Source organism: Colias philodice, chromosome 1 (genome assembly GCF_061535455.1).
Source record: "Colias philodice isolate Cphi_HAF_F1 chromosome 1, ilColPhil1 Martin Lab GWU primary, whole genome shotgun sequence".
NCBI classification, from domain to species: domain Eukaryota; kingdom Metazoa; phylum Arthropoda; class Insecta; order Lepidoptera; family Pieridae; genus Colias; species Colias philodice.
The window spans coordinates 15,702,245-15,715,000 of NC_143086.1; the positions used below are offsets into that span (position 1 = coordinate 15,702,245).

Consider the following 12,756-nt stretch of genomic DNA (forward strand, 5'->3'; position numbering starts at 1 on the left):
GTTGTAAGGCGATACCTGCAAGTAGTGTAAATGAAGGTTTAAAAGGCAAAGTAAGTATTCTTAGCAGGACTATGTACTGAAATTAAATCGACCCACTCGTCTATATGTTCCTGGAACTCTAATTTATACGTTCCAGAACTAATTATTCGTAGTCATGTGTGAGTCGGTGCTCATAATTGTGTTATATAAGCTTAGGGACAACTTGACAAATGTGGGTGTATTGAAAGGAAGTGCCGATTCCGAACTTGAAAAAAAAGCAGTTAAATGAGTTTGAGTCAGAATAATTGTAGTTATTAATCACAAAAATCGTCATCTACATAAATAAACAGAGCTATATCAAATTCATGTTCTTAAAACTAACTATAAAACATTCTAAAATATTATTATTTTTAAGACAAACAAAAACACAGATATAATCTATATTTATCTATAAACTTAATACAAATACAACCCTAAGAACACGTTCTCCAAGTCAATAAACTGAAATACCATCCACATAAATTCGTATCTATCAAAAATCAATCATGAAATATTTTCAGTCACTGGCTCTCGGACTATAGATAATATGCAATCTGTTGCAGAGGCACAGGCGGATAGCGCAGGCGCAGGCGGGAAGGCTGCTGCCCCGTGCAAGGTGTGCGGGGACAAGGCTTCCGGCTACCACTACGGCGTCACTTCGTGCGAGGGCTGCAAGGTAAGTGCATCGCTACGAGCCAGACTACGAGCGGCTACGAGCTACGCGCTACGTACAAGTACGTCGCATTTTATTATATTGGAGGCACTTTTAAATTCGGTTTTTACTTTTTGATTTTAATTTTAAAGTTTCTTTAGCGATTTTTAAATTACGTTTTTGATTTATGGTGTTCATTTTAAAGCCTTTTCGCGATTTTAAATTTCGTTTAAACTCTGACACTTATTTTATTTTATTTCAATTTAAGTTAGTTTCGTCTAACATTTAGTTCTTTAAATGTTAATAAACTAGTTTTATTATAGTTTCGTATTGTTTTCCTTAACTTTGCAGTGCGCATTATAGAGATATTTCGCGACATTTTATATTTATGCATTTTTAAGCAATTTGTATTTTTTTTTGTAACTGTGATAATTATTATACTTTAATGTTAACCGTTTTTAAATAATTGCTAATTATACTAACAAGTTTTAAAAATTTTAAGAATATAATTAGACGTGTCTTTAATCAATTTTAAATAAATATGTGTAATAATTTTGTTGAATGTTACAACTAAAATATTTAAAAGTTTTTTAACTACCGCGCTAAAATCAAGTTAAAAGTTAAAACTACAAATGATAAATAAATGTGACTAAAATTTGTTTTGAAAAATGAAACTAAAATATTTTTAAAATAATGTGTAAAAAATTTGTGCTAAACCAAGTTTCGTAATAAATAAACCTGATGTTGTTGACAGTTTTAAAACTAACGAATAACACCAATAGAAAATTGTACAACCAATAAAACTATACTTTTTAGTTTGAAAAGAATATATTTTTAAGTTGTTAAATACTTTACGTTAAATACTTCAATAAAATTGAAATAAAATATAAGACAAGAAAATAAATATAATTCGTCATAAATAAGTAACGTCTTGTTAAATAATAATATAAAGAATCGATGAAATCGTGCTTAAAAATAGTTTGTCTTTAATATTTATAGTTTTAAACTAAATAAAATGTTTAGTTTTTGTTTAATACTAAAATGAGATTTCCAAAAAAGTAAAATGGTGTTTTGTGAATTTTAATAAGAATAGGTTTAAACTACTGAAATTCATTCATTTTAAATAAAATCCAAGAATCGGTAGCATCCATTTTAATAACCTAAAAATTACTATACTCAATAATCTCTTCATCCTCAAATTTTCAATCTAAATTACCATTACAAAATTATATTCAGGCTAATTGTACAAATCTCGTCTATTAGCCACACTGAGCCTAATTTAAATTAGAATTCGTTAATCGAATCAGTGCGTTAATTATTTAGATGACGTGCTATTAGTATTCGATCAATAAAAATTTATTAATAAACTCTTATTGTACACATAAAAGATAAATTTTACATTTTACAGAATAAAAATATAATACTTCTTAATGCAGAATAAACTTTTTTTGGAGATCACATTAGAATTTAGAACTGTTTTTTTTTTAATACAATTATCAAAAATATAAGAAAAGTTGTAATTAGAAAATATTGAACATCTATGTTTTAATGAGCTTCTTAAAATGATTGTTACTGATCAACCTTATATTTTCTTATTACTGCGATAATATAAAATAATAAAGGCCTGCACATGCCTAGAGAAAATGGAAAATTGCCAGTTAGTTTAACAGCTGTACCAATTATTTAATTATTACGAGTAAAACTTTAAAAACGATAATTTTTTCGTCACTTAAAAAAATATTCTGATATGAATGCCATCGCAAAATAAATTGTTTTCCGCGTCTTTTAATATAAATAATGAAAAATAAATAATCTTCGCGATATAATATTACAATAGTTGTGATCGTAGGACATAAGATACAACAAAATGATTGAACCCTAATGCCTTAATACTCATAAATTAAGAAATTAAGTCGGCTTGTAATAACTTATAAGCTGCAAAATTCATATTTGATTGGTTTCGCTATTAATACAAGCGATGACGCAAACAATTCTTGTTAGTATTAATATTTAATTACATATGCCGATATTACGTGGTAGAAATATAAAAGAAATTGTATTATTTTCAAGGTATTGGGAATACTTGCAAGGGTGTAGGACGTAAGTGCCTACTTTTTAAACAAGCTGCATTTTAAATAAACCTGAAACACTTAATATCAAATTATCTTTAACTGCTCTTTGGAATTCTGTAGAACTATTTAATTAACATTTATATTATGCAAATTACAGCGACTTTGAAATGTAAGAAAGTTTCTAGTTTTTTATGCTGCCGACGGCTATCAGTAAAACTACATAATTGATTTCAAATTAATTATTTCTACTCTATTATTGCGAGTTTATAATTTTATAATTTGTAATATTCTGTTACACTTACTTTACTGTTTTTTCTTTAAAATGATGTTTTTTACCAATCAAGATATCAAGAAAGATGCGTTAAAAATAACAGTTTATCTAACGTTAATTTTTTTTTATACAAAATTTATTTACGCTGTATATTGTTATAAATTATAATATAGTAAGTTATTTAACAAATAACGTTGATTACCCTTTATATAAAGTCTGGCTATACAAGGGGAGTTCGTGGCTCTAACATTTTTTATGCACTGCCATAAACGTGTTTGCATTCGATACATTTTTCATTTAGCTTATACAGGCCTCGGTATAGGTTCAGGAAACCGCACGACCAGGCTGATGGCCTGTTAAATACTTTCCAATAAACACAATGTCGCTCCATTTTCAATTAACCGTTTTGTGGTATACATACATACAGCATTGCCATTAATAATAATTCGTCATGCGAAAGTTAATTTTAACAGATGCTAAATACAATACTGTGATAATTAATGCATTTTCAGTTGACGTTTGTAATACGTCATTCGTTAATGGTATTCGATGATTTAATTAAGCATATCATTTTGCATGGTATGTGCATTATACGATTTTAATGTAGTTACAGTTGTTATGATTATCTATACATATAATAAATCTGTAGAAGGGTCAATTCTGTACATTGAAAATATTGAAAAAATAAATAGCAGGGGGTGTTACTGGATCGATTAATTAATTAATTAATTAATTAATTAAGCCTTTTATTTCCCATCATATTACAGTATTATGATTACATATTTAACACTTAAAAAGAAAACTATACATTATGCTGTTTAAAGAGAACTAAGTTTGGAGAATTATTCATTTTTCTTGAATAGGAACCCCTGTCTGGGTAAAGGCCTCCTCCAATTTGTACCATTTGTCTCTATCCTTAGCGTAATGGATCCACTCATTCCCTGCTATGCTTATGATGTCATCAGTCCATCGTTTCGTGGGTCGTCCTTTCCGTCGTTTTCCTTTTGGTCCTTGCCACCTTGTTACTTCTACTGTCCATCGTTTGTCTTTGTACCTTGCCACATGACCCGCCCATTGCCATTTAAGTCTTAAACTGAAGTGTAGAACATCAATTAGCTTTGTCTTTTTTCTTATGTACCCGCTCCTTACTTTATCTAATTTTCTAATTTTTAGGATACTCCTCTCCATAGCTTTTTGGCAGTTAGTAATTTTTGTTTTTATTTTAGTACTATAAGTCCAGAGTTGACATCCATATGTGAGAGTTGGTAAGATGCATGTATCTATTACTGTTTTCTTTAAGTTGAGTGGATAGTTTCCTTTCATAATCTCTTTCATTGACCAGTATTTCTTCCAGCTTGTATTTATTCGACGTTCTACCTCTTCTTCTTCGCTTCTATCCTCGAATGATACTACTCTTCCGAGGTATATATACTTATCTACGTACTCAATTGTTTTTCCTTCTACTCGTTTGTAATACGTCATTCGTTAATGGTATTCGATGATTTAATTAAGCATATCATTTTGCATGGTATGTGCATTATACGATTTTAATGTAGTTACAGTTGTTATGATTATCTATACATATAATAAATCTGTAGAAGGGTCAATTCTGTACATTGAAAATATTGAAAAAATAAATAGCAGGGGGTGTTACTGGATCGATACCAAACCCAAATATGTGATTAAAAAAATTTTTGTCTGTCTGTCTGTCTGTCTGTCTGTATGTGAAGGCATCACGTAAAAACTAACGGTTCGATTTCGATGAAACTTGGTATAATTATACCTTATTATCCTGGGCATAAAATAGGATACTTTTTATCCCGGAAAAATACGTAGAAATAAATAAATCTTAATTTTTCCGCGCGGACGGAGTCGCGGGCGGAAGCTAGTTTTTAATATACATAGGAAAAATCTTTTAAAAATTGTTAATACTTTTCTTTGTAATATGAGTGTTGTATAATAATATGTTGTTTTATAATAAATTAATTGAGTTATCTCATTAGATTCTATAATCGTATAAAAATACGATATGCATAATATAGTAGATACAGGGACAAAAAAATAAAAACGTATAAATTCATTTCATTCCATTGAACATCAGATGTAAATAAAATTGATTAGACGAGACCTTACAGCGCAAAAGTTCTGTAAGTAGCCTTATAAGTTACAGGTACACCTCAATAGAAAGAAGAAAATATAATACAAACTCCTTGTGCCTTTATATTCCTAAGGAATGAAGAAATAAAATATCGCTCACAAGGAAAATGAAACTATTTTCAATTTCATTGAAAGCTAACTTTCACAAGATTTACACCTACTTCGACTTATATTATTCAAGTTATGAAAAGAGGAAAGGAAAATTTAATAGAAATATATAAATAAGTACCTATTTTAAGATTTATTTTGAATGGCCTTATATTTAACATAATTAAATATTATATACGAAGCTGACTTCTCAGCTTTTTACGCTTCGTTAACACAGATTTGATTCATTATTCACTTTATTAAAATTAAACTACACAAAAGAAATTCAAATTCAAAACGCATTAGTGTTTAAAACAAATTGCAATATATAATAGATTGACAATCCCATAGATACCCTAAGACATTCTTAAAGTGTAAAACCGATGTCCCCTGTCCACATTTCCCCCTGTAATACAATTTTAAGTCCAATTAAGAAGCGAAAAGCTGTCCAGGCTATTATCGGACTTTGAAATTGGACCTCATATTTTTTTACTTCTCAGAAAATCGATTATACACCGTATTTCATTATTCGCTCTTCAGCTTAAATCTATTTAGATAACAATGTTAGACATACCCAACACATTAAACATATTTTATTAAATGCAACACTCATTGTGAAACATCAAAACAGAAATTTAAAAGAATTACCTTGGGGTTGTTGTGTCGACTAACTGATATATAATGAAGTATAAAAACGCAGTCATTTTATTTATATAGTTTAGAAATCTAAACGAGCGTTAAATGTAATAAAATTGAAATCGAGTATAATTCTAGTATAATTATATTTCAAAGTAAAACAACGGAACGAATGCGCTTTCATTGTGAAAGCTTCCGAGAAATAATTGTGAGAGAAACGTAAAGGGATTCCAGAAAGTAGGTTTAATTTCATTTAAGACACTGAATTCTGCCAACTACGAAATATGTAACAGGAAAACAGGCGGGGTAATTGTTCTGCTTAGGGTTATCAAAGCCCAATTAATAACAATAATTGAAGGAACATTGTATGTGGAAACTGCTCGAAGCGCTTTTGCAGCGTCAATTTGGAGGCGTGTTTTCGCTGCCGGGAGTTGATTGAAACTTGTATACAATTAGGCACTCGGTGTATTTTTCCATTTTGTTACCATGTGCGGAATGAATAGAGACTATTGATACGTGGGTTGCGATTAGTTAGCCAATTACAGTTTTTTTGAGGAACGTATCGGATATTTTTTCATATTCTGCTTTCTGTGTGTATAAAAGATATTGAACGTTATAGATTGACATGTATAAAAATAAACGTAACTTTTATTAAAATTTTTCTTCCCATGTCTAATTTGTGCATTACGCGTGCGCCGTTCGAAATATTACAAGCAATTGGGCTTGTAAGCAAATTTACTGTGATACAATTCCATCTTTAAATAAACAATAATTTCACTGCTTTTTATCGTCGTATTGGCCAACTCTTTTAGACGACAATTTTATATATTTTCTTTTATATAAATTTAAAGGAAACTAATTTTATACCTATAGGTTGTATACGTAGTATATTATTATTAGTCTGTGCTATAGGGTATAGGGTTTTAAAATTATATTCAAAATTCCTTTCTTGCCATTCCGGTTTTTTTATAATTTTAACAAATACATAAAACTCGGTTCTATAACACTTAATCCCTACGGCACGACGCTTTGAAATTTATTTTTTTCTATGTGCACCGGTGTTTTGTGTTTGGAATTCATAGGAAAAGCCCAGTTCATCGTTTATTTTCATTTTTCATATAACAGTAGCTGCCATGTAGCTGCATTTCGGCGAAAGTAGCCGTCGGCGATGTGCCTTAACTCGACGTAAAAATTATGTAACTCCAGTTAGCTTTTTGAAGTGCCAAAGGGCTTAGAGTTTAGTAAAAATGGAACATGACCTATGCATGCTGTGAATTATGTTTTATTTTTCTTTTTGCTGCGAAACTCTGCCATGTGATTTCTAAAGGCTTCAGTTAAAACAATGTTAATTTAAACTTTGAAATATATTACATTGAGTAGTTGATAATTATTAATTACTATACAAAATCATCAACATTTTGCATAATATTATATTAATAGAATCCGCTTGTGAATTTTATAATTATACGTAAGCGTTAAATAATTATCGTTATTAGTAATCAGCCTTAACATTCATTAAATTTCCGTTGTTAATTAAAAATGCTACTTTATTGTAAATCGATCGTCACATCATTGTATGAGTATAGACTACTCAATAAAAATTCTTATTATAGTATATTAAATAGATATCATCAATATAATTAATTACCTATAGTAAAAGATCTTTTTTTATTGTATGATAGGGAAGCGCTTGACCACTATCTCGCCTGATGGAAAGCTGAGATGTGTCATATGGCCTAAGATGGAGCGCGCTTCCCTAGAAGGTACCCGTTCACTCTTTTCTTGAAGACCTCCATATTGTACTCGTCGGGGAACACAGACTCAGGAAGCATGTTCCAGTCCCTCGCGTATCTTTAAAATATTCTAAATTGCCCAATTACTTGGTACATTTTAGCTTTACCTGTCGTCAACAGTTCCCTTTCCTTGAGTTTTCTACATTTTGCGTCGCATAAATCAATTTGCAGTCACTCCAGGACGGCAGCACTCGTCTCATACTTAAGTGCACCGTATCATATTAAAATCGATCGCGAAGAAAATATCTTCAAACACATTGCCATATTAGCTTTATGTAATGCTCACGAACGTGGAGCTTTCAGCCCGTTGCTTTTTTATCGTCAACGAGCTCTCGACCCAAAGCTTTCGTGTTTAAATTCGTTAGTACAGGTTAAATTTCCTTTGTTAAGCTTTTTAGCTTAGAATGTTCATAGGAAAATGAGGCATTTACGCTTGCGTTAGGTATATGTTAGTAAAACGTCCTACTAGCCTTGTGAAGACTCCTCGGGCTATAAGAGGATTACACCGGACATAAAGAGTAAACTTTGTTATTAGATTAATCTCACTAAACTTCAAAGTGTAAATTATTAAATATCTATATATTACTTTCTGAATAAAGGCATTAAGAATTTAAAATGTAATTGAATCAAAATCTTTACAAAAGCCGTCAGAATAACGTCGCAATACGTATTTTGTATTTATAGATTCATATTTATTGACTTTATATTTTCTCTCGTTATTCGTACGTTAAGGTCTCTATTTGAACATTTTCACTAGAGATTTGAGAAATACCTCTATAATAAATGAAATTGTATCAGACTAACAACATTAAATATTTTAGAAGCTGTGTATTATTTCATATTTGTATCCCGTCTGGACGATCGGCGCACACTGCTCGTGCTTCAAATAAAGTTATACTTACTAACGTGTTATAATCTGAGAGATTTTGCCTTCAGCACGTTGTTTTAATTTGGTTTTATTATCTGCACCTATTAAAAACCTACCTGCAATTTAAATGGATAAATAAATACCAGATAGAAAATTTTATTTTTGTCTTAGATAAGTCTAATGCTTTACTAATAAAATATGTATTTTTATAATCACATAAATTGATGAGCCTTCTGAAAGACGGTTAGGATGACTTTCATAAAATAGGAAACTAGTGTGACATTTCTAAACTTAATGATTTTCATGAAGTAATCTAAAGATACCTAATTTAAAAATCAAAATAATTATATTCTTGCTAACAAATTATAGACCGGGAGATACTGACACAAAATTTCGAGTCATTTGTAACAGGATGGCGGTTCTACAGGGTTCTTAGTACGCAATGACAAAAAGAAAAATGATGGTGTGAACGCTGGTACCGGCGGCTTAGTCGCGTGGGCGTTAGTCGAACTCGTCGGAAAATAGCGAAAGTCAAACGATTTGTAACAGTATGGCACTTATTTTTCCTGTAAGTTTGAGGATCAACGAATATAAATACAAAATTTCAAAGATCTAGGTGTAGGAAATCTTCACTTATATAAATTAATAATAAATTTATTTTTCAAGTATGACAGCACTTTTTCCCCCTACTAGAAGTATGGCAAATATAATAATGGTCACATTTTATCAAATACTCTCCAAAAAGCCAAATGCAATACTGGTACAAAAAGATAGGCGAAATAAAAAAAATTTGCAGATTTTCGGCGGTATGGCGACCATTTGGAATCGTCCGAAAAGTATGGCATGGCGATTTTCGTAAATGGCTGCACGACGATGGTTACCTGTGCAAAAGTTAGCTTGGTACAAATGGTTGAATAATTGTTTTTTTTAAATCAACACATTCGCGTCGGTATGGCGGGCTGTAAGTCATACCGGAAAAGTATGGCATGACACTACCGCCTACTTCTTTTTTATGGGCTATCGGTAAATTCTAAAATTTTTGTGTTACAAATCGTTTGACTTTCGCTATTTTTCCGACGAGTTCGACTAACGCCCACGCGACTAACCCACCGGTACCAGCGTTCACACCATCATTTTTCTTTTTGTCATTGCGTACTAAGACCCCTGTAGAACCGCCATCCTGTTACAAATGACTCGAAATTTTGTGTCAGTATCTCCCGGTCTATTAACATTCATCGCGTTTATAAAATCAAAATTTGTTGTTAGTCCGTTGTCGTATTAAAATCTGAGTTTTTATTTCATTTACATTTCAAAGCTACACAGGAAAAGCTCTCAACGTAGTGTCTTACCACCTTACGACCTATTTTCGGCGACACTCCGCAAATCTCATGCATTCATTGCGCTGCATGCGACATTCACACGTCCACAGTGGGCTTAAATTTAATATACATTTGAAAACGAGCATAATGTCGCCGAAATTTAAACTTTCCACGTATTTGATACATGAGAATCGCATTAAAATACCGGTATTCCGTAAATATATTAAATAGTTTTACAACTTTAAATGAATGAAGTTGGTTACATAAAGCTTTGAATACGTTTGTACCTATATAATAAAACAAAGTCTGACTGACCATCTGTTCGTTTGTGATAAAACTCAAAAGCTGCTCAACGGATTTTAATGCGGTTTGCACAAATAGAGAGAACAATTCAACGGTCATGCGAGGGATTACGACGACCTCTACTAGAATTTAATTCAACCACTATAATCACCATGAAGGCGAGCGAAGCTGGGTATTTCATCTAGTTTTAAATCAAGAACGTTTTAATTTAGGCTACCAATTTAACGAAGGCTTCGTGTAGGCGTTCTAATTTGGCGGAAAGTACAAAAGTAAAGAATAGATTGGGAGCTAGCCGCTTGGTTACAGGGTTTCTTTCGGAGGAGCATTCAGAAGCAGATCGAGTACCGTTGCCTGCGAGACGGCAAGTGTCTTGTGATCCGACTGAACAGGAACCGCTGCCAGTTCTGCAGGTTCAAAAAGTGCCTTGCGGTTGGCATGAGCAGAGACTGTGAGTACGGATGTCGAAGGCTTTCTTTTTTTTTAATTGTATGTATGCTTTATTAATTTACGTTCGTGTTAATTTATTCTTATAATAGATTTTCTAGACATTTGATCCCATTATGAAGGGTTTTAAAATTGGAAAAAATTTAAAGAAGTAAAACAGCGCGCTTTTATTCAAAATTGTATTACTAGTAAGCTATTGATAATTAAATTATTGATCTATTGTTAGAAAAAAAATATAAGTTATAAGCGTATCAATTTTTATAACAAACATTCATAGCTAACATACATATTATATTATTATAAATTTCTTCAAAGTACGCTTGACCCTGACACGATTTATTTTATTTATTTTTGTTACGGTACAAAAATGCATGAGTCCTAAAAAATACAACCATCGTACGCACGTATCTGACACCGGTATTGGTTTGACCCGAATAAAATGTTTCACTATGAAGCCCTTAGCATGCAAAAATAACTATCGCAAATCAGATGATTGCAAATGTGTCCGTTCTCACTGCATCAAACATCGCCGACGCGTCAAAAAGATATAGAGCACAGATCAACGTACTACACTGACATCTATTTACCAATTGACGAGTCAATCACCCACCGAATAGATGCAGCGCAGTGCACGAGTTGCATCGATACGAGCTGATCGTGCCTTATTTGTCCGCAGCCGTCCGGTACGGAAGAGTCCCTAAGCGTCGCGAAGTGTCGAGCCCCGAGAGCATGGCAGATCTGGCTAAGAACCTGGCGGCCAACCCCGAGCCCCCACCGGTAGCTGGTGCCGCGGCCGAGGAGCCTGAGGTTGACGCGCTGGAGGCCTCTAAGGACCTCGCCAAGATGGTGATCCTGGCGCACCGCAACTTGAACTCGTTCGGCGATGACTTCCGCCGCTCGCTGCAGTTGCAGACTTTCATCTTGAAAGTTGAGGAAGATCGCGAAGGTAGTTCTATTTCGATGTAACTACAAATTGTAATTTTTAATTGATATTGTAATAACTACATATATATTGCTTATGTTACCAAATGATAAGTTAATACATAATATTGCGTCAGGCCAAGCCGGAGGCAGCAATGATGGTCAAGCTGCCGGAGGATCGAACGAGCCCCACGGTGCTCACGCCGTCATTGCCCACGGGGCCAACGGGGCTAACGGTGGGAACGGCATGAACGCCGCAGCCGCCATCGCCGCCGCCAACCGATTTGAGACTCTCACCGTGCTGTGGTGCAACGTGGCCTACCGCATGACTCCCGCTGTCCAACAGGTCGTCGAATTCGCTAAGCGCTTACCAGGATTTCATATCCTGCCGCAAGACGACCAGCTCATTCTGATCAAGGTAAGCATAGGTATATACCCTAGAACACCTTCGTGGACGTCCACCCTGCGAAGCAACTGCAACTGTATAATTGCGAATTCTTCTGCGAATTTTATGACTGAATGTATTTCTGTGTACTGAATTGTTGTTGAATATTTTTTGTGTTGTGAACAATAAAGACGATAGTGGGAGTTATTGTCAACAGCTGGGATTCTTCGAGGTGTGGCTGACACGCGCAACTCGCATCTCCACTCCATCTGCTATCGTCTTCGATGACGGCACTTCGCTGAGCCATCGCCAACTTGAGCTGATGTACGATGTAAGTGAACTTATTGTAATCTTTCCCAAATTTATGTTTATTGTTTAAACTTCGTGTTTTTTATAGCAGGTTTGTATGTACTTTTGGTAATTTGTAAAATGTTAATTTGTGATCATTTTTGTTTTCATCGTGTTTATTTTTTGTTTTCCTTATAGGTACCTAAGGTAAAATCTTGCCGTCCCAGGAGATGTTGTTCTGCCCAATTGCCCCTTTTTTCCTGAACCTTTTTGCCAAGAACCTTCCCTGCGCCTTAACAAAAACGTAAAAAAAACATTAGACGAATCGAGTCGAGCCGTTCTTGTGTTTTACGCTTAGCAACAAATTTCGCGATTCAATTTATACACTAGCGGTCCGCCCCGGCTACGGCCGTGGTACATGTTTACGTTTTCTCCTCATAAGAACCGTCCTCGTATTTCAAAGAATATTATAAAGAATTAAAGAAATCGGTTCAGCTGTTCTCGAGTTATGCCCTTACCAACACAAATTGCGATTCATTTTT

The 12,756-nt window shown here is 33.4% G+C and overlaps 1 protein-coding gene across 1 annotated transcript in view; it reads left to right on the top strand.

The window, feature by feature from the left end:
• Eip78C (Ecdysone-induced protein 78C) overlaps nucleotides 1–12,756 on the top strand; it is a 45,960-nt gene that overhangs the window by 29,072 nt on the left and 4,132 nt on the right. The window contains exons 2-6 of the mRNA XM_089695083.1: nucleotides 582–694; nucleotides 10,483–10,624; nucleotides 11,297–11,566; nucleotides 11,679–11,959; nucleotides 12,144–12,257. Coding sequence (XP_089551209.1) covers nucleotides 582–694; nucleotides 10,483–10,624; nucleotides 11,297–11,566; nucleotides 11,679–11,959; nucleotides 12,144–12,257 — 920 coding nt within the window. The remainder of the gene's footprint in view (nucleotides 1–581; nucleotides 695–10,482; nucleotides 10,625–11,296; nucleotides 11,567–11,678; nucleotides 11,960–12,143; nucleotides 12,258–12,756) is intronic.